The sequence below is a fragment of the Carlito syrichta genome, unplaced genomic scaffold (assembly GCF_000164805.1).
Source record: "Carlito syrichta isolate Samal-C Ts95f unplaced genomic scaffold, Tarsius_syrichta-2.0.1 Scaffold288774, whole genome shotgun sequence".
NCBI classification, from domain to species: domain Eukaryota; kingdom Metazoa; phylum Chordata; class Mammalia; order Primates; family Tarsiidae; genus Carlito; species Carlito syrichta.
This window is the reverse complement of record NW_007232870.1, coordinates 61,822-80,315: the sequence shown is the minus strand read 5'-3', so window position 1 is coordinate 80,315 and position 18,494 is coordinate 61,822. Positions and strand designations below refer to the sequence as shown.

General features: G+C 34.5%; 1 protein-coding gene across 2 annotated transcripts in view; it reads right to left on the bottom strand.

Annotated features, from left to right (window-relative positions):
- The window catches only part of GPATCH2 (G-patch domain containing 2), a 50,219-nt gene that overhangs the window by 31,292 nt on the left and 433 nt on the right, over nucleotides 1-18,494 (bottom strand). For both annotated transcript variants that reach the window (XM_021710375.1, XM_021710376.1), the window contains exons 2-3: nucleotides 8,366-9,082; nucleotides 2,900-2,961 (exon numbers count right to left, since the gene is read on the bottom strand). In XM_021710375.1, the coding sequence (XP_021566050.1) occupies nucleotides 2,900-2,961; nucleotides 8,366-9,082 (779 nt within the window). The remainder of the gene's footprint in view (nucleotides 1-2,899; nucleotides 2,962-8,365; nucleotides 9,083-18,494) is intronic.

Genomic DNA, 18,494 nt, shown 5'->3' with positions numbered 1-18,494 from the left:
CAACTGACCCCAAAGAAGTACAAAAGATTATCAAGAGATTACTATGCACACCTGTATGGAGACAAACTCAATAACCTAAATGAAATGGAGGATGGAGGACTTTCTGACATCACACAACGTCCCAAAGTTGAAACAAGAAGACATTGAGATACTAAACAGACCAGTAACAACCTGGGAAATTAACTCTTGTCATAAGAAAACTACCTACAAAAAAAAGCCCTGGACCAGATGGCTATCCAGTGGAATTCTACAAAACCTACAAGGAGGAGTTGCTACCAATCCTATTGAAGGTATTCCAGGTAATTGAGAAAGGCAGGGCTCTTCCCAAATCATATTACAAAGCTGACGTCACAACGATACCCAAACCAAGTAAAGATCCAATAAAAGAAAGAGAACTGCAGGTCAATATCCCTGATGAACACAGATGCAAAAATTCTCAACAAGATTCTAGCAAATCAGATCCAACAATATATCTCAAAAGACATCCACTGCGACCAAGTAGGCCTCATCCTTGGGATGCAGGGCTGGTTCAACATCTGCAAGACCATAAATGTAACTAAATATAACAAGAGATGTAAAAATAAGAACCACACGATTATATCATTAGATGCAGAAAAAGCTTTTGATAAAATCCAGTATCCCTTCTTGATAAAAACCCATGGACACCTAGGCATAGAAAGAACATACCTCAAAATAGTAAGTGCCATCTGTGATAAACCCACAGCAAGCCTATTGCTAAACGAACAGAAACTAGAAGCATTTCCCCTGAAAACTGAACAAGATAAGACTGCCCACTCTCACCTTCCTTTTCAACTCTGTATTGGAAGTCCAACTAGAGTAATTAGACATGAATAGACACTTCTCAAAAGAAGCCATAGAGGCAGCAAACAGACACATGAAAAAGTGCTCAGCCTCACTAATCATCAGAGAAATGCAAATCAAAACCACGTTGAGATTCCACTTAACCCCAGTAAGAATGGTCACGATTACTCAGACATAAAGGACAAACATATGGACTTCACAGCAACTTGGATGAATTTAGAGTCTATAATACTCAGTGACCTATCACAGAAACAAAGAATTGAGTACCATGTGTTCTCACTCATAAGCAGATCCTGAACATTTTCCATAATACTATAAGAAGGGGTTTGACAGTAGCAGGACACTGCCAGGGGAGTGGGAGGTGGCACATAACATCAATAAGCATACGTGATCCCAAACTGGGCTCGGTGGCTCAGCCTGTAATCCCGCGCCTTTGGGAGGCTGAGGTGAGTGGATTGCCTGAGCCCGCAGGTTCGAGACCCGCCTGGGCAGCGAGACCTCATCTCTACAATAAATCAAAAAAATCAGCCGGGCGTGGTAGCGCATGCCTGTAATTCCGGCTACTGGGAAGGCTGAGGCGGAAGGATCGCCGGAGCACAGCACGTCGAGGCTGCGGTGGCCGGGAGCGGCCACTGCACTCCAGTCTGGGCGACAGAGTGAGACTCCAACTTAAAAATAAATAAATAAATAAAAGAAGTACACGTGATCTCAAACCAGGCGAAGTGGGGACCAAAGAGAGGTCCTAACTTTACCTGTGCAATGACCACTGTATACCTAATCCTGAATTGTACCCCACATCTTTAAAATAAATAAAAAGTAAAAAAAATAATAAAAATTGGGAATCTCAAAGTTTCTAAAGAATTAATTAAGAACATAAAGTAAATTAAAGGTTAAAAAAAAGCCCTGATCAATGTACAATATAGTAAGTGCACAATATATGCTAGTATTTTATTCTATGCCACTCAATGCTTCTCAAAGATTGATATACTTGCCAAAGTTGTTTTTTACAAAAATTTTTTTTCTTTTCCTTACCAATATTAGCAGATAACCTTGAGTAAAGATCTATATTTTAACAAGAATTTAGGTATATTGTCAAGGTAGTTAAGCTTAGTTTTAGCCCCAGTGTTCTAACATATTTCAGCAAAAACTCAACTTGAAATCAAGTTACAGTCTTTCAAACAGCTATGCACCTATTTATCTGGGACAAATGGTTTATAGATAAGCAAAAAAGAATGATCATTTTATTTACTTTATTCATTTTGCTGAGGACAGATAGACTACGAAAAAAGTGTATATAACTATTACTTTTGTTTTCTCCCCCCAACATCAAGTAAATTTATAATTTAAAACAATAAACATTTTTTTTCCCTTAGAACTTACTTTCTTTAATGTAGTTTTTAAAAAGAAAGACAACATTTCAACATTTGTGGTATTTGTATGTATTAGATTAATGTTACGATGTGTATGGAGTGTAAAAAGGAAAACAATCATGAGCAGATGTGAGTAAATGAAATTAATCTCATTAAGGATTAATCGTGCCCCCTTATTAAGGTTTTTATATTTTTCATAGCTTCAAAACACTGCCATGTTAGAGAAAAGCTTCAGGAAGTTTGAAAGATGGAAAATAACAGTTTACTGAATTCATGAAAATCATCTAATTACTTACAAACTGGATAAGATGAATAAATGCCACAGCTGAATAAAAATGACAAATGACTTGCAAATCCATCTTTATGAAGGCTTGAATAATTTTAAATACATATGGAATCAGGTCAAGAAAGAGAACCATTGTCTTTTAAATTTGCTAAGAGACAAAAATCAAAAAGATATGCAAAGTTTTCTCAGCTTGAAAGTTTACATACTAGCTTTTGGACACAATCAACTGCTTTAGATCATGAAGACAGGACACCTTCCATAGCATGTAAAACTCCAGCTACAATATTAAACTCTTGTCCACTAAGTAGTGTGTGAAAGTATGGAATGCAGTCATCAACTTATGAAATGATAAGCACAGTAATAAGCACAACTGCAGAATGAAGATATTTTTCCAGAGAGAAAAAAAATAGCCTTTCAGTACCTTGTCTTCCCTCATCATTGGTAAACAAACCAGCATCAGTGCTGCTGAGACTGCTGGAATCACTGCAATAAGGAAAAAGAAAGAAACAGATCAAAAGAACAATTGATCTCTCAGTCGTAAAATTTTAAAGAGACATGGCAGCTCAGAAATGGAACTTAAGCCTGACAAAGATCTGAAAGAAAAGAAGATGGTTTTTTTTAAAATCAAACTGCAAATATCCCAGTTCCATTAACTACAGAGCATATTATTTTTGGCACATAAAACCACAGGAATCTAATGGGACCCTGACGGTAAGCCAGATGTGACTGCAACGAGGTGCTGACACAATTGATGCATTTTATTATCTGCTTTCATCAAATGCTCACTGCTCCTTTCTTATGCCATGCAATTCAGCTTGAGCCTGGGACAGCACTGCTCAATAAAATGGGAAAAGTCTCAATCAAAAGCAGGCTAAGTCTTTCTTCAGCACATGAAATACAGGGGACTGGGATGAAATTACTTTTCATAACCACATTTGCAAATATTCTAGAAAAGATATTACTTAAGAATTCACAACAACTCTATTACTTCACAAGGAAGAAAAAGTTTACAATGGTGATAATTAAATCAAAGGTAAGGTCACTCTGAGCAAAAAAATGAGTATTACCAATATTAAGGAGGAAATGTGCAAAAATAACACACGTTCTCTTTACTTTCACAGACGCTCCAGAATATGATAGAGTCAAATGTAACATACAAATTAAAACAACTAGCAGATATTTGACTAACATGAACAAACTCTCATATTAGTTCTAATAGAAGTAATGCTTATATGACAGTCTAGTTTAAAATACCAAAAGAACAAGGTCACAAAATGAGAGACGTGGCTTCTAAGAAAAATTGAGTAATTTAAGAAAATCGTAATGCTCTTTAAAAATTCTCATGGGTTTTCTTTTTACTGTAATTCTTAATTAATTTCTAACCAATAAGGAAATCATCTGAGGTGCTTTTTGATTGTTTTTTAAATTAAAATACTTTTCCCACTAACATGTAGAATTCAGTAACTTGGCTTATTTTTCAAAAAGCCATCTTAATATGTTTAAAATATTTAAATTGAAACGTTTAAGATTAAAATTATAGAGGAGATCTAAATCTACATACATTTTCTCAATATAAAATATTTTGCTTTTGTTTTATTTTTTTAAAAAATGAAATTTTAATGAATATAGCAATTTGCTAAGAAGCACATTCTTCCAAGGAGCTCTGAATTTAGATCTTTTTCTTCATATTAAGTCAATGTATGAAGCTCCCTATATTATATAATTGATAATGAAAAAAATTTGCTAAGAGCATGACATCTTTTTTTTAATTTACAAACAGACATAATCTTCTAAGCACAGTGTTATGAGTATTAAATACACTTCAGAAACTTTATTTTTCTGCTACTTCGTTGTCTAAACTGCTATTGATATTTTTCTCTTTCCTGTATGCCCCCATCAACACAACACAAATGAAGGGCCTTATACATAACTCAGTTCAAGATTCCTTTTCTGAATCCCTTGAGTCAAAATATATGTGAAATTAAGAATTATTCATATTTTTAAAATGTACCTTCTAAAATACTTCATAGGAGTCTAGGATGGCACTCCATAAAAACATATTAATATATTTTTTTCAATTAAATGAATGAATATTCACATTAAGTACAGGTCAGATTAAGATTGATCACAAATGAATTAGTTTTTCATAACTTTCAGAGTTCAGACTTGCAGATAAAGGATTGTGAATTGATGTACTATTTTTTTCTGGACCATGATCTTCTAATCTGAGTTCAAATTTACCCCTCTCTATTCTACATACAGCCAGGTTCTTCTTTTAAAAAATATAACTGGCTTGACTAAAAGTAATGTGATATTCTGAAATAGAAAAAGGATATTAAATAAATAAATAAATGCAAAGGGAATTCTAATAAAGTATGGACTTCACTTAAACATGTATCTTGTTTCATTAATTGTGACAGATGTAGCATAGTAATGTATGATATTAATAGAGGAACTTGGGTTCAGGGTATATGGGTAAGTGATATATGGGACATCTCTGAACTGTCTTTGCAATTTTTCTGTAAATTTTAAAACTATTTCAAAATAAAAGAATTGATAAAGTATACACATACATACAGTATATACACACATATATATTGCAAATAGTCTTCTATTTAAAAATCTAAAATTACTTCCTCATATTTGTTGAATTAAATTTAGATTTCAAGGTTTTCTATGGGTGGGCCTCAATCTAAATTCTTTCCATCTCTATCTCTAGTCCTTTTATGTTCTTTATCCAAGTGGTATGCCTATCTCTCTCCACTGTCTTCTCGCTCTACCTGCCCAATCTCTAAAAGATATAAGGAAATCAGAATTCCCTCTCTTCCAGCTCTTAGTCCTTAATGATCTTTGTTCTACTTTGAAGTATTTGTACATGTATGTATACAACATGTTCTTGTCTTTATCTTTTTTTTTTTTTTTTGAGTCAGAGTCTTATTCTATTGCCCAGGTTGGAGTCCAGTGGAAGAATCATGGTTCACTGTAGTCTTGACCTTCTAGGCTCAGGTAATCCTTCTGCCTTAGCCTCCCAAGTAGCTAGGACTACAGGCATGTACCACCATGCCTAATTTTTTTTTATTTTTTATAGAGACAAGGTCTAACTATGTTGCCCACACCAGTCTCGAACTCCTGGGTGCAAGCAATCCTACTGCCGAAGCCTTCCAAAGTGCTGAGATTACAAGTGTGAGTACTACGCTCAGTCATATTTCTTTATGTATAGTTCACCTTACTGTATCTAACTAGTTGCTCCATGTACATCATGTACTTGGTTACTGTGTTCAATAAATCAAAACAAGAACTGAAACAGAAGCAAGGGTTTTCATTTTCAGTAGCTGATGGTGACTATGGCTTATCTTCAAGGACATCTCTTCCCATTTTTTTATATGACTTTTACAGCACAATATTCAGATAAGAATATATTCCTTAAATGCTAGTTGACAAATGTATGCATGCTAATACCAATTCCTTGCCCCAATTATTTCCTATATTTAATGCAGACTCCTTTTCTCATTAATCTTCTCAAACACAGGTGTTTCTAGACTATAAATTGTTTTATAATTCATAAGCGATCAGAATTCCTAGTAGGCTACAGACTTTTAAAAATATCAACCTCTCACTGATTCCAATTCTTAAAACTGGCCTCAAATATTTCTTTTCTTTTACTATCAAAGTCATAATTCACCTCCCACTCAAGGATGGACTAATGGTCAGTTAAAGGCAAACAAAATAATGCTATCAAGATCCCACTATCTTGATAAAATGTAAATCTAATTGAGTCTCTTCACTGCTAAAAATTCTTCACTTACTTCCCACTGACTATAAAATGATAACATCCAAACTATTTACCATAGCACACAGGCCTTCAAGAAATGCTTACTGCTGTAGCCTTGGCTTCCATTTTATATTCTAGTAAAAATGAATGACGTATACTTCCCAAATACACCACACTCATTTCAAAATGTATGTATTTGCACAAGCTCGTCCCTTGATCTATAAATGCCATTTACCTCTTTCCTCTTCACGCTCCCAATTTCTAAACAAGTCTTAGTTCTTGCTGTAAAGCATAGCTCCTTTGGGAAGTCTCCCTCACTAAGACCTTCCACTCAGTACATTTCATTTTCATCACTTGCTTGTCTGGCTATTCGGGACTATTAGGCTGTTGAGAACAGAGGCTATAATTATTAGTATAGGTACCACCAGTGAAGAGTATATAGTAGTTAATCAAACATTGTTATTAAATCTGAGAAATACACACACACAAACACAACACAGAGTGAAGTTTATCCTATTTATAAATCAAATATATAGCTTTTTGTACTAGGAAAGCTTTGGAAGTAGTCTCGAAAAACACTTGTTAGAAAAATACCTTAAATCTTTAGCAATCTTCTCACAGAAGGAATTTGCTTCTAACTCTTAAGTCACAACAAAAAACAGTTATACAGATAAGTTTAAAATTAGAGAAAATATATTTTAAATGTATTCAAAAGTGAAATATCCTATCTGAAAATGTGTACCTGAGCTGTTTGTTGACTGCTAGGAAGCCTCATAATACCAAATAATCAAATATCTTTTACAATTAAAGAAATGGATAATGGCAGTTTCATCTCCATTACCAGATAGATAACCCAAGAAGAAGCAGATCAATAAAAGACAAGACATCAAAAAAAAAAGGAGGGGCTAGCACAAACAATCCAAAAAGCAGGTAATCTAACTGTGAATGTCTAGAATTGAATATGTTATCTATGCTGCCACACATTCTCCTTCCCAGCAATTGAGCAAGATAGACAATTTTCTTGGAAGAAAAACTAATTCCATGAACTTTTCAAAGCCTTCCTGAACCATTTTTTTAACTTTAAGTAATTTTTACTTCTTTAGAAAAATCACAGAAACAGTAAACCATGTCTAATTAAAAAGACCATTCCATAAACTCTTACCAGGTCCCGCTCATGTTTGCAATCATAGTCACATTAAAAAAAAAAAAGAAAAAGAAAAAAAGATAGAACCATAGCTCACCACAATCTGTATTACTAAAATGATCCCAACACCACATATTAAAAATCAAATACTCTTTCCTAGACCATATAAGTATTCAAGGAGTGTGTTTTTCTGGTACATAGTATGACATTTGGTTTTAAGGACCCATACCAAAAAGGAAGAATGAACAGTGTCAGTATCTTCTCGTCTCCTCTAAGTAGCATCACTTCATCTTTTGGTATGAAAGAAAAATGATCACTTACCTTTTGATACTGTAAAAATAGTACTTAACATTTATCAATGTGGTATACCTGCTTTTTAGAATGGACATATTAGAATAACTGTCTAAGGGTCTTTACTTTTCCCAATTTTCTAATGATAAAATCAGGTGTTTCTAGACTATAAATTGAGTTTTACAATTCATAAGTAATCAGAATTCTTAGCAAGCTACAGACTTTTTAAAATATCAAGACACATACATGTAAAAATGTTATAAACTTTTGGTTCCCAAGAATCAGAATAGACTAATAAATTGTGACACTCTAAAAAAGCACCAAAGGTTAAAGCTCTATAATTAAACAAATAAATAATAATATATCCAATTCTAAGAGTTACAAATGTGCTGTTATTCAAAAGTACATTTGTTCCTACTGAAAATCCATTTCCTTTTCTCTTTGTAGCTGAAAATTAAGTCTTTCTAATACAATCAAAGACTCTATAAATCAAATAAGCAATTTTACTTTGTGCTAAGCAACATAAATTATAAGAAAATATAACTATAGTTAAACAGTAACATCACTATCATTATTACAATTTATAATTATTTTAAAATAGAATTAATTAAAATATAAAACACATTCAACCAAAAACACTGGAGACAAATATTTTTATATTTAGAGAATATAAAAGTCACCTTTCACTCATGAGCTCATCTGAGACTTTTTGCTCTTCATATTCCATTTTCTCCTTATTGGTCTGGCCTATTTCCTCATTTTCTAAAACTACTCCTTCATCTTGTATTTTTGGTCCTTGTCTAATTATTTTCAGCTTCCTTTTTTTGACTTTGCTCTTGGTAAATTCTTGATACTGGTAAACTCTATCACTGTCCATGTCCTGATCTCTACAACCTTCTGGTGGCTGTGTCATTGTCCGTTTGTTAGCGATGTCCTGTGGGAGATCTACTGCCATGCGTTTTACCTTTCTCCTCCGGCGCAGAGTTCTGTTCCCGAGGTTGTCCACAGCAAAATCAGACTCATGCCAGAGAGGTCTTTTCCCTCGAACATTATTATTTAAGTTCGATGATGCTCTGCGCTTCGCTACTAACATCTGGTCATCAGAGTCACTATTTTCTTTTTTATTATTATTGTGATTCTCTCTGTAGTCCTTGCTTGGTTCTTCTAAACTAGAATCAGAGCCTTCACTTAAGCAGTGACCACTCTCCCAAGGGTGATGCACATTATATGACCTCCGTTTTCTCCCTCTCCTTTTCCTTGCCTGGCGTTTCAGAGGGCAAGACAAACTTCGAGAATGGTCTCCAGTTTCAGCAAATCCACCTCGAGCTTGCTCTGAGCTTTCTTCCAATGCTGAGACAAGATCGTGAACTAGTTCCTCCATGGTTCTACTGAAATGCCTATAGTTTTTTAAAGAAAGAAAAGAAATAGTCACTCTTAACCATATTAACCTAGTTTTCTACAGCAATTTACTCTAAATGTGACTAAAATTAATAGTGATAACATATGTTTAAAGCTAATATTGTTGTCAAAGATAGTATAGTTTCAAGTATTTTGATTCATTTCTAAGCCTCTTTATCTTATGTAAGTTCTTTAATTAAACATAGGATTTACTTCAAGATAGAATGAGCCTAATATCAGTGATGAAAGATCCCAGTATTTCTCAATTTTTACTATATAACTCTGGAAAAGTTATTTCTGCTTAGGTTACTATTTCCTAGTCTACTCCTGCCCTTTTTCTCGAGTCAGTTTTTCTAGAGTAGATATAGAGAGAATTTTCCCATCCCCTTTTCACCCACTAATTTCTAAGTAAGGAAGGAAATATGAACTCTTTACTTACCACATGCTCTACCCAATCACTGCCATAATACAAGAGGCAGACAGAAAGACAGATAGATATTTTCGAAATTTGTAACATATGTAAAAAGAAAGTTTAACCAAACACTAGGTATATATTTAGGTCACACTAATCTCATAACCCTGTGAAGCAGAAACTATGATCACATTCAAACTTGAGGCTCACTAGTCTAAAAGTTCCCTTCATTCTGAGGCAGTCTTTTAGATTTTTTTTTTTAAAGAGCATTAAACTATATTACCAGTGAGAAAATCCTCCCATAGTCAAGAAGGAAATGCATCAGCATTCTTTCTTCGGGAACTTTTATAAATTATACTGGTTCTTTCCAGACCCTATTCCCAAAGATTTTGAATTAGTTGGCATAAAACAGAGCCTAGGCATCTGATTTTTTAAAACATTACATATAATTCAGATATGCACCTTTCTTATGAAGTCCATGGGCTATCATTTCTCAAACTGAGTTCTAGAGACACCTAGGTATCAAAATATTCATACAAGTCCTATAAAGAAGGCTACATAGTTTCTAGAATCTATAGCAAAGAGTAGCCACACTTTTCTGCACAAGGCCTGATAGTAAATATTTTAGGCTTTGCAGGTCATTACAGTTCTCTCTCAACTACTCAAGTTGTTATTATAATGCAAAAATAGCCACAAGCAATACATAAATGGGTATGGCTGTGTTCTTGTAAGATTTTGTTTCTAAAATCAGGAGTGGCTAGCTATAGTCTGTTGACCCCTGGTCTATATATTCTCTATAGTCATATACAGTCTCCATGGCCTATAATTTCAGGCTTTTATAAGTTCTCTATGACTTTTAATTTTTTTATTTTAATGATAACCTAAAACAAATGTACATTGTGATTCAACCATATTTAGCAATTATAATGTGATGCATACATATAGCTTCTAATGAACATTTGAGTACCTATTTGCCAGGTCTGGTCTAAGAGGTTTTTTTTTAGTTGGGGTCTCACTTGGTTGCCCAGGCTGGAGTGCAGTGACATGCTCACGGTCACCACAGCCTCGACCTGCCAGGCTCAGGCGATCCTTCTACCTCAGTCTTCCAAGTAGCTGGAATTATAGGCATGCACCACCATGCCCAGCTAATTTTTTTATTTACTGTAGAGACAAGGTTTTGCCAAGTTGCCCAGGCTGGTCTTGAACTCCTGGGCTCAGGCAATTCTCTCGCCTTGGCTTCCCAAACTACTGGGATTTCAGGCATGAGCCACTGTGCCTTGCTTCATTTCTAAGAGTTTTATATGTATTTTCCTCATTTCATTCTCACAAAATAACCCTATGAGGTGGTAAATAAAATATACAGTCAGAGTTCTATCACAATGTGACACAGCTGAGTAGTGAAGACAAAATTCAAACACCAGCAATCTGATTCCAGAGTCCCAATGCTTGCCCACCTACAGCGAAGAACAGCTACACAATTATAGTATCCAGTTTATATTTTTGTTTATGACTCATTTAGCAAAAGGCAGTATTGCTTTTTAATACATATCTGTATAAAAGCCAAATGACTCAGAGTATTAGTATAAGTAGAGAAAAAGGGGTAGGATACTAGAATTAGCACAAGGCACAGGGTGGTAAAGCTGGTGAAAGTGAATTGAACTCAAAGAAACAACCTGGTAGTAGTTAGTAAAATGTACACCATGAGCAATTAAGGAACATGGTATTGCCTTTTGCTTAATGTGGGTTTATATTTTTTTTAGATCTCTTGGCATTCTGAATATATAAACAAAAAGTCTATATGGACACATGTTTTTCAAAAATGCAGTGATTCAAATATAGTTTAAATAAACTCTGGAGGACCACTGAGATTTATTTTTTCCTTTATGAGGATTCTATATATAACTAAGGTTTTGAAACATAGCATTAGATTAAGAGAAATATGCATCACAGAGATGTTTCCATTTAACCAAAACAAAGGCTACAACTCTGACATCAATAAGCCAAACAGATCTTTTCCCCCAATTACCCATATGTTAACAAATGTCTTTTGTTTTCCCTTAAAGTAGTATTTTGTTCACTTCCTGTAACCCTATTTATTTGAAAGGAATATGGTAAGACCTATTATCAGCTGAGATGCTGAGGCGAGAGGATTGTCTGAACCCAGGAGTTCGAGACCAGCCTGGGTAACTTGGCAAGACCTCGTCTCTACAATAAATAAAAAACTTAGCCAGGCGTGGTGGCGCACACCTATAGTTCCAGCTACTTGGAAGGCTTTGAGGTGGAAGGATTGCCTGAGCCCAGCAGGTCAAGGCTGTGACGGCCACGAGCATGCCACTATACTCCAGCCGAGACAACAGAGTGAGACTCCAACTAAAAAAAGAGACCTATTATCTATTATCTCTGGTATTCCTAACATTGGAAAAAGGTTACCACATCCGATTCAATGCACTGAAATCTAAGATTCTTCAATTAATTTTGTTTAAAAAGCATTGCTGTAATAGAGCTATAGAAAATATAACCAATAATATTAAGAATAAAAGCAACATTTCTTTTGAATCTCATTAAAATTGCATCAGCTTTATTTGATCTTGTTGTTTCTCTCAAGAGATAATAAAATATATTTTTAAAATATATTTTAATTATTATAGCAAATTGAATGAATGTACCACTTAACTAATTTGCAATTTATATTTACAATTACAAAAATCATTTCTCTTCATTTGGAAATGAAATATTTCATGAATTGTTAGCATTAGGTAATTTCTTAAGATAACAGTTCATTAACAATTTTATTAAGATAATCTGAATGAGTCATTGCTTTTGTTAAGCTCTGGCCAGGCCAGGTGTTCACTGAGTTATGGCCACCATGCTTTTACTTAAGCTTTGGTCCCCTCCCCTGCCTTGGGGAGATAAATTTCCTTTCTGTTTCTTTCTTTCAATTTACTTTTTAAATAACTATGTCTTCAAATATGTATATATAAAAAGATAATCCAAATGAAGAGAATACCCCAAAATAAAATTATAGTCCCACCATTGGATTTTGTAAAAGGAAATGATTTAGGCAGATGAACACTTTATTTTTTCTGGTGGTATTTCATCACCTTGAGCAATATAAAATATATGACCAATTCAAGAATTGATATCAAGTTTTATTTTAAAATGTTAGGCCAAAAGGTCAAGTTTGTTTGTTTGTTCTCCTCTAGACAATACTAAATATCCAGTGAGTGAGTGAATTGTTATCCTTAGGCTCCTTACCACCAGGCTCAAATCAATTCAGAAAAAGGCTTTCCTAAAAATGTACATTTAAGAATGAGTAAGATCAATTCACATAGAAAACATGGAGTTTAGGATTTTCCTTCAGATGTTTCTGGTTCAAGGAAGAAGAATCAAGAAGCTGCCTTAGTCCTAACATACTGCCTAATCTTACCTAAAGATTGGGAGTTGACTGATGGCCCTAGAGCTCCTAAAATTCAGGAGTTTAAAAAAAAAAAAGGAATTTGTTCAGTTTTTTTTTTTAAACTATAGTCCGCCCCTCCAACGGTCTGAGGGACAGTGAACTGGTCCCCTGTTTTAAAAGTTTGAGGACCTCTGTCCTAAATGGCAGTCAGCAATACATAAGTGGGTATATAGCAGGAGTGAAGAAAGTCCAGAAAATAGATCCCCCAGTTACTGTCAACTATTTTGTCAATAACTGTTGCCTTTGAAGACTCTATCACCAATACCTCTATCCCTAATAGCATGCATTGAAAAATTTGTTAGGAAATAATTTTCTTGCCTGGACGCTGATAAAAATAACTGTATAACAAGAGGATATGCATTTGTGTCTACTGAATAAATCCAAGTTCGTTAGAAAACAAAAACCTAGCCGGGCTCGGTGGCTCAGCCTATAATCCCGCACCTTTGGGAGGCTGAGGTGAGTGGATTGCATGAGCCCATGGGTTCGAGACCCGCCTAGGCAGCGAGACCTCAACTCTACAATAAATTTAAAAAAAATCAGCCAGGCGTGGTAGCGCATGCCTGTAATTCTGGCTACTTGGAAGGCTGAGGCGGAAGGATCGTTGGAGCCCAGCAGGTTGAGGCTGCAGTGGCCAGGAGCGGCCACTGCACTCCAGTCTGGGTGACAGAGTGAGATTCCAACTCAAAAAAAAAAGAAAACAAAAACCTTCCAGATATAACTAAACAGTAACTGATTACAGCTATTACGTAACTAGTTAATGAAAAAATTAAATAATGTTTAGCACCCAGGATATGGTGAAATTCTCATCTTTACCTCTCTAAAACATGGATTATCTTTTTACAAAGTTAACTACTTTTAGAAGTGAAGTTACCTATTGCTAAGCACAATTGCTTAATTGGCTTTCAAAAATTTAAGGGAAGAAACAATTATTTATTGTTAGTTTCTGTACAAATAAAAATTCAATGAGTACAAAAACGCTGTCCTAACAGTACACAGTGAAGAACTATGCTGATAAATACATACTATTATTACTCACAGACTTAAGAAAAAGATAATGTTGGATTTGGATGCCTACATTATCATGTTAGATTTATTCTATATAGGAAAAGTTGGTTGGTCCTAAAAGTATGCAACGAACAGCCAAATTGTACAGATTTAAATCAATGCATAATGTATAGACTATGAAAATGGGTTACTAAACATGCAAATGCTGAGCCTTAATGAGACATCAAAGGCTAAATGACTAATAAGTTCACGACTAATTTAACACAATATGATCCATAAGAGTTAAGTTTAAGATTTCTGCTGCTCATAAGAATTTATACATTTCCTTCCTTAATGGTAATATTATCTATCAAAATCAGCCTTTATCTCAACCTAGTGATTATTAACAGTCTATATCTTCAATTTTCTCCTTTTATATATTTGGGGGGAGCCATCTTAGGAAATCAACAATAACCCTAAAATTAAATGCTAACATTTATGCTAGTTTAGAAATTACTTGACTTACCTATTAAAATTATAAATCAGAAGTAAACCTTTTCTGTCTTTTTGAAAGCGGTATGGTGGGAGTAACTATCTTATTTTAAAATTACTAATTGTAGCTTTACATTAGCCCTAGGCAACAAATACTAAACAGAATTCTCTAGGGGGAAAATGTTGGGAGGAAACTAGGGAACAGGAGTCAGGAGTCTAAGCTATGAATTTAGAAGTTAAATTCTGTTACGTTCATTAACCATAAGACCTGGGACAAATTATCTGATTCTATTTATTCATCAGAAAATTAGGTGTAATTTCTACCCTGAAAAGATTTGTTGTGAGCATAAAAGGGAGTATTAATATCTGAGATAAGTTATTTCATCTTCCAACAACTTCTACCTACAATGAGAGAAACTTGTCACTGAAGGTCAAATTATTCTGCTTTAAAGGTATAACCATACTGTGAATGCTGAGGACATCAAAGTAAAAGCAAAACTCTTCAAACTTTCTGAGGTCATGAAGCATGAAGTGTTCTAAATGTTGGGGAAAGAGAGGGTAACAGATAAACACAAAATTACTGCATACAATTTCAGAAAGTTTATGGACTCCTTGAAGACTCTATGAAGCTAAAAAGTTTTTTAATCCCAAGTTAAAAAATTAATGCTGTATATCTGACCTACTTCTACCTTAATAATACACAGACATGAATAAGAGAAAGTTAAGGAAAACCATCCTTTTCTAATTAAGAATCACAAAGTTCTCCACTAAACAGAAAAACTCACTTCCCATAATGGGAGCAAAGTAGGTGGTAGGTGCTGCTGGCAGCTTCAACTTTGCCACCTTTGTTATCACAGGAACATTCAGGAAGATTGCCTTCCTTTTATCCTGGCATCTTGTTGAAAACCAAACCATTGTTTGTAGGGAAAAAAAGTCTAATTCTACTTCCCAAATTAGTGATTTAATAAGGCGAGCTCATACTTTTTTGTTACTTTATTTAATGACTTCAGCAGTAGTTCAAAACTTATACTCTTATTGCTTTCAAAATGTAAACTACTGAATAAAAAACTGCCTATATGAAACAATGTCAGAGTCTAAAACAAACAAAACAAAAAATTTAGAATCTATTAAGTAATTCATTCTAATTCTTGTCAATGTGCATATATTCAAGAGCACTTAGGCAAGCATTTATTAGGCAGGAAATTAGTCTTATTTATTGCTTATGCATGGTAACAACTCTATAAATAGTAACTGAATATATAAATATCCTGAATTCCAATAACAGGAATGAGAATGAAGATAATGGACTATTAGCTACAAGTGCCAAGCATGCTGCTTGACATATAAGATTTTTTAAAAATAATCTGTTGGATGAACAAACTAATGAATGAGTAACTGAATGAACAAATACCAAAATAAACATATAATGACTAAAAATTTGAGACAATCCATGTTTCAAATTTCCTGCCACATTAACAAGCCAGACATTAAATTTTTAGCTAAGCAAATGTGAAGTTAAAGGCAAATTAGCAAAGATAATGTAAAGTTTTCCAGCTTGACATAAAAATGGATGCTAAGAAGCTATACCATACAGAATCATACTAGTTACTATTTTGATTCTTAATTGCTGAAATAAAATATAGATTCAAATAAGCCTGCCAGTATGCAATTAAGATCAAGACAAAAACAAAACAAAAAAGTGTATTTTTTACTATGTACTTTCCAGACTTAAAGAAAATCAAAATGCCAAATAGGAACAAAACTGCAGAATTATTTTAATGGCTTAAAAAAAAAAAAGCAACACCATACAACAAAAATAAAGAGAATACCACAAGTCAATAAATAAATCATTTACATTTACTCATTTGGTGCCTAAGAACTGAAAAAAACCAATCTCCACATCGAAGAAGCAGAAAAACTCAAGACAAGAGTTAAATAAATCAGGAAATCCAGGTGGGTTAACAAATCTGGGCATTTACTTTCTAGTTTACATATTCCTTGAGATAATGTCTCTTATTCAGACACAAAAAGCAGAATGTTAGTTAGAATTATCTTTGGGTATACTGGAATCAACCTGCAAACATGACACTTAAGTCAGTTATTTAAACTATCTTTGCCTCTATGCAACTTATCCAAAATGCAGAGCATGATACACCTACCTCAAAAGATTTACATGAGATGACATTGTGAATGTAGAACCTGGCACCAAGTTAAGTGCTCAGTAGTAGCATCCCCAGTGGCACTGGAATTTCATTACTGGGATAAAATATACAGGCATGGTATAGTAAATGTTTGTTCAATGAATACAAAAGAAAATTCCATTAAGAAATTTTGAATGACTGGATTTGTTGTGCAGATAAACCAGAAAATAGGCTGGCTCACACACATAATCCTAGCACTCCGGGAGGCCAAGGCCAGAGGAGTACTTGAGGCCAGGAGTTTTAGACCAGACTGAGCCTGCACTTGTGGTCCTAACTACCCAGGAGGCTGATGAGGAGGATTGCTTGAGCCCAGGAATTTGAGACTATAGTGAGCTGTGATTGTGCCACTGCACTTGAGCCTGGGCAAAAGTGTAAGAACCTGTCTCAAAAAGAAAAGAAGAGAAAGGTTCCAGTTTTCTGGAAAGCATTTATTCTGACAAATGATCAAGCATAATTTTAAAAATTTCACTCAAAACACCAAGTGCTAGGCACCATGTTATACTCTGGTGCAATAAGAAATGACCAGTTGTATGTCAACAAGTGAAAACAGCATAAAACCTTCAAAAGAGCACTGAAGGAGTTCTCTATATTATGAAGAGGCACCTAACCATATTTGAGTACAAGGTGAAAAATAGAGGAAGAAGTTGAGAGTCATATTTTAAATCAAATAGTCACCTCCCTATAAATCATTATCACTATAAGAAAAGCAGATCAATCTACACAGGATATTTTGTCATCCTCACGTATCACCCTCACATACCAAGATAATGAATGGTGAAACATTAAAAAAAGGTATGCTCAAGAGGGCACTCTGGGGTGATGGAAATGTTCTTTATCTTGTTTTATGTGGCAGTTACATAAGTATATACAATTCTCAAAACTAATAAAATTAAACACTTAAGAACTGTGCTTTTTAGTCTATGCTAAGTATTCCATTAAAAATACCTCATTAAAAAGTCCTCCCTACTTTTCTCACTGGAAAATGTGGCAATTTAAAAGTAGCATAATCAAATCTATATAAAATTACCTATAGAATGATCTGACTCAACTAAAAATATTTGTACGTAAGATATTCTTTTAGTTTTTCAGTGAAATATGATGTAAAAGAAGTCCTTTGAGATCACAGACTACTAGAGTTCCCCATGTTCTATTTTCTGCATACTCTAGGAATGGACATCCACTGTTTAGCCATATTCCTTTCACCTCTTAGTCAAGACTTAATGTTTAAGGACTGTTGGGAGAAATTTTCTTGTTTGTTTCACTGCTTGTCTCGTGTATGTTTGGAGGAAAAGGGTTTATGGGGCGGGAAACACACATTGCAGAGTTTTCAACTAGAAACCCAGAATACAGCTTCTGAATCTAGGATTAAACTGTGCAAGGCAAGTTTGGATAAGTGACTTAAGTATTTTATGCCTGTGATATTCTGGCATCACAGGGCTGTCATAAAGTTTACCAATTTGCGAAATATTTTTAAAAAGCCCAAGCAATATACTATTCTAAAGGGTACTGGTGATATGCTACAGACATAGTCAGACACCAAACTTAATCCTGGCGTTTACAAGTTGTTAGTGAACATCCATACGTATCCCACTTGAACTAGAATGGAACGTTCATGGGGTTGGAAACAGGTAGGTGACTCCAGCCCTCCAAAAGGAAGTGGGAGGGTGATCTCTCTTCCACTATTGAACTTCCAGAACTCTAGATTTCTAAGCTTTGATATCGCAAGACACATGGTATAATCTGCTAAATTTTTAAAGAGGGAGTGGGGAATAAGGCCTGCATTAAGAGAAATTCTTCCAGTCCCTAGTCCTGTCAACAATCAGGGGGAGATAAATTGCTCCTGGTGTACAGAAAGCTTGACTCTT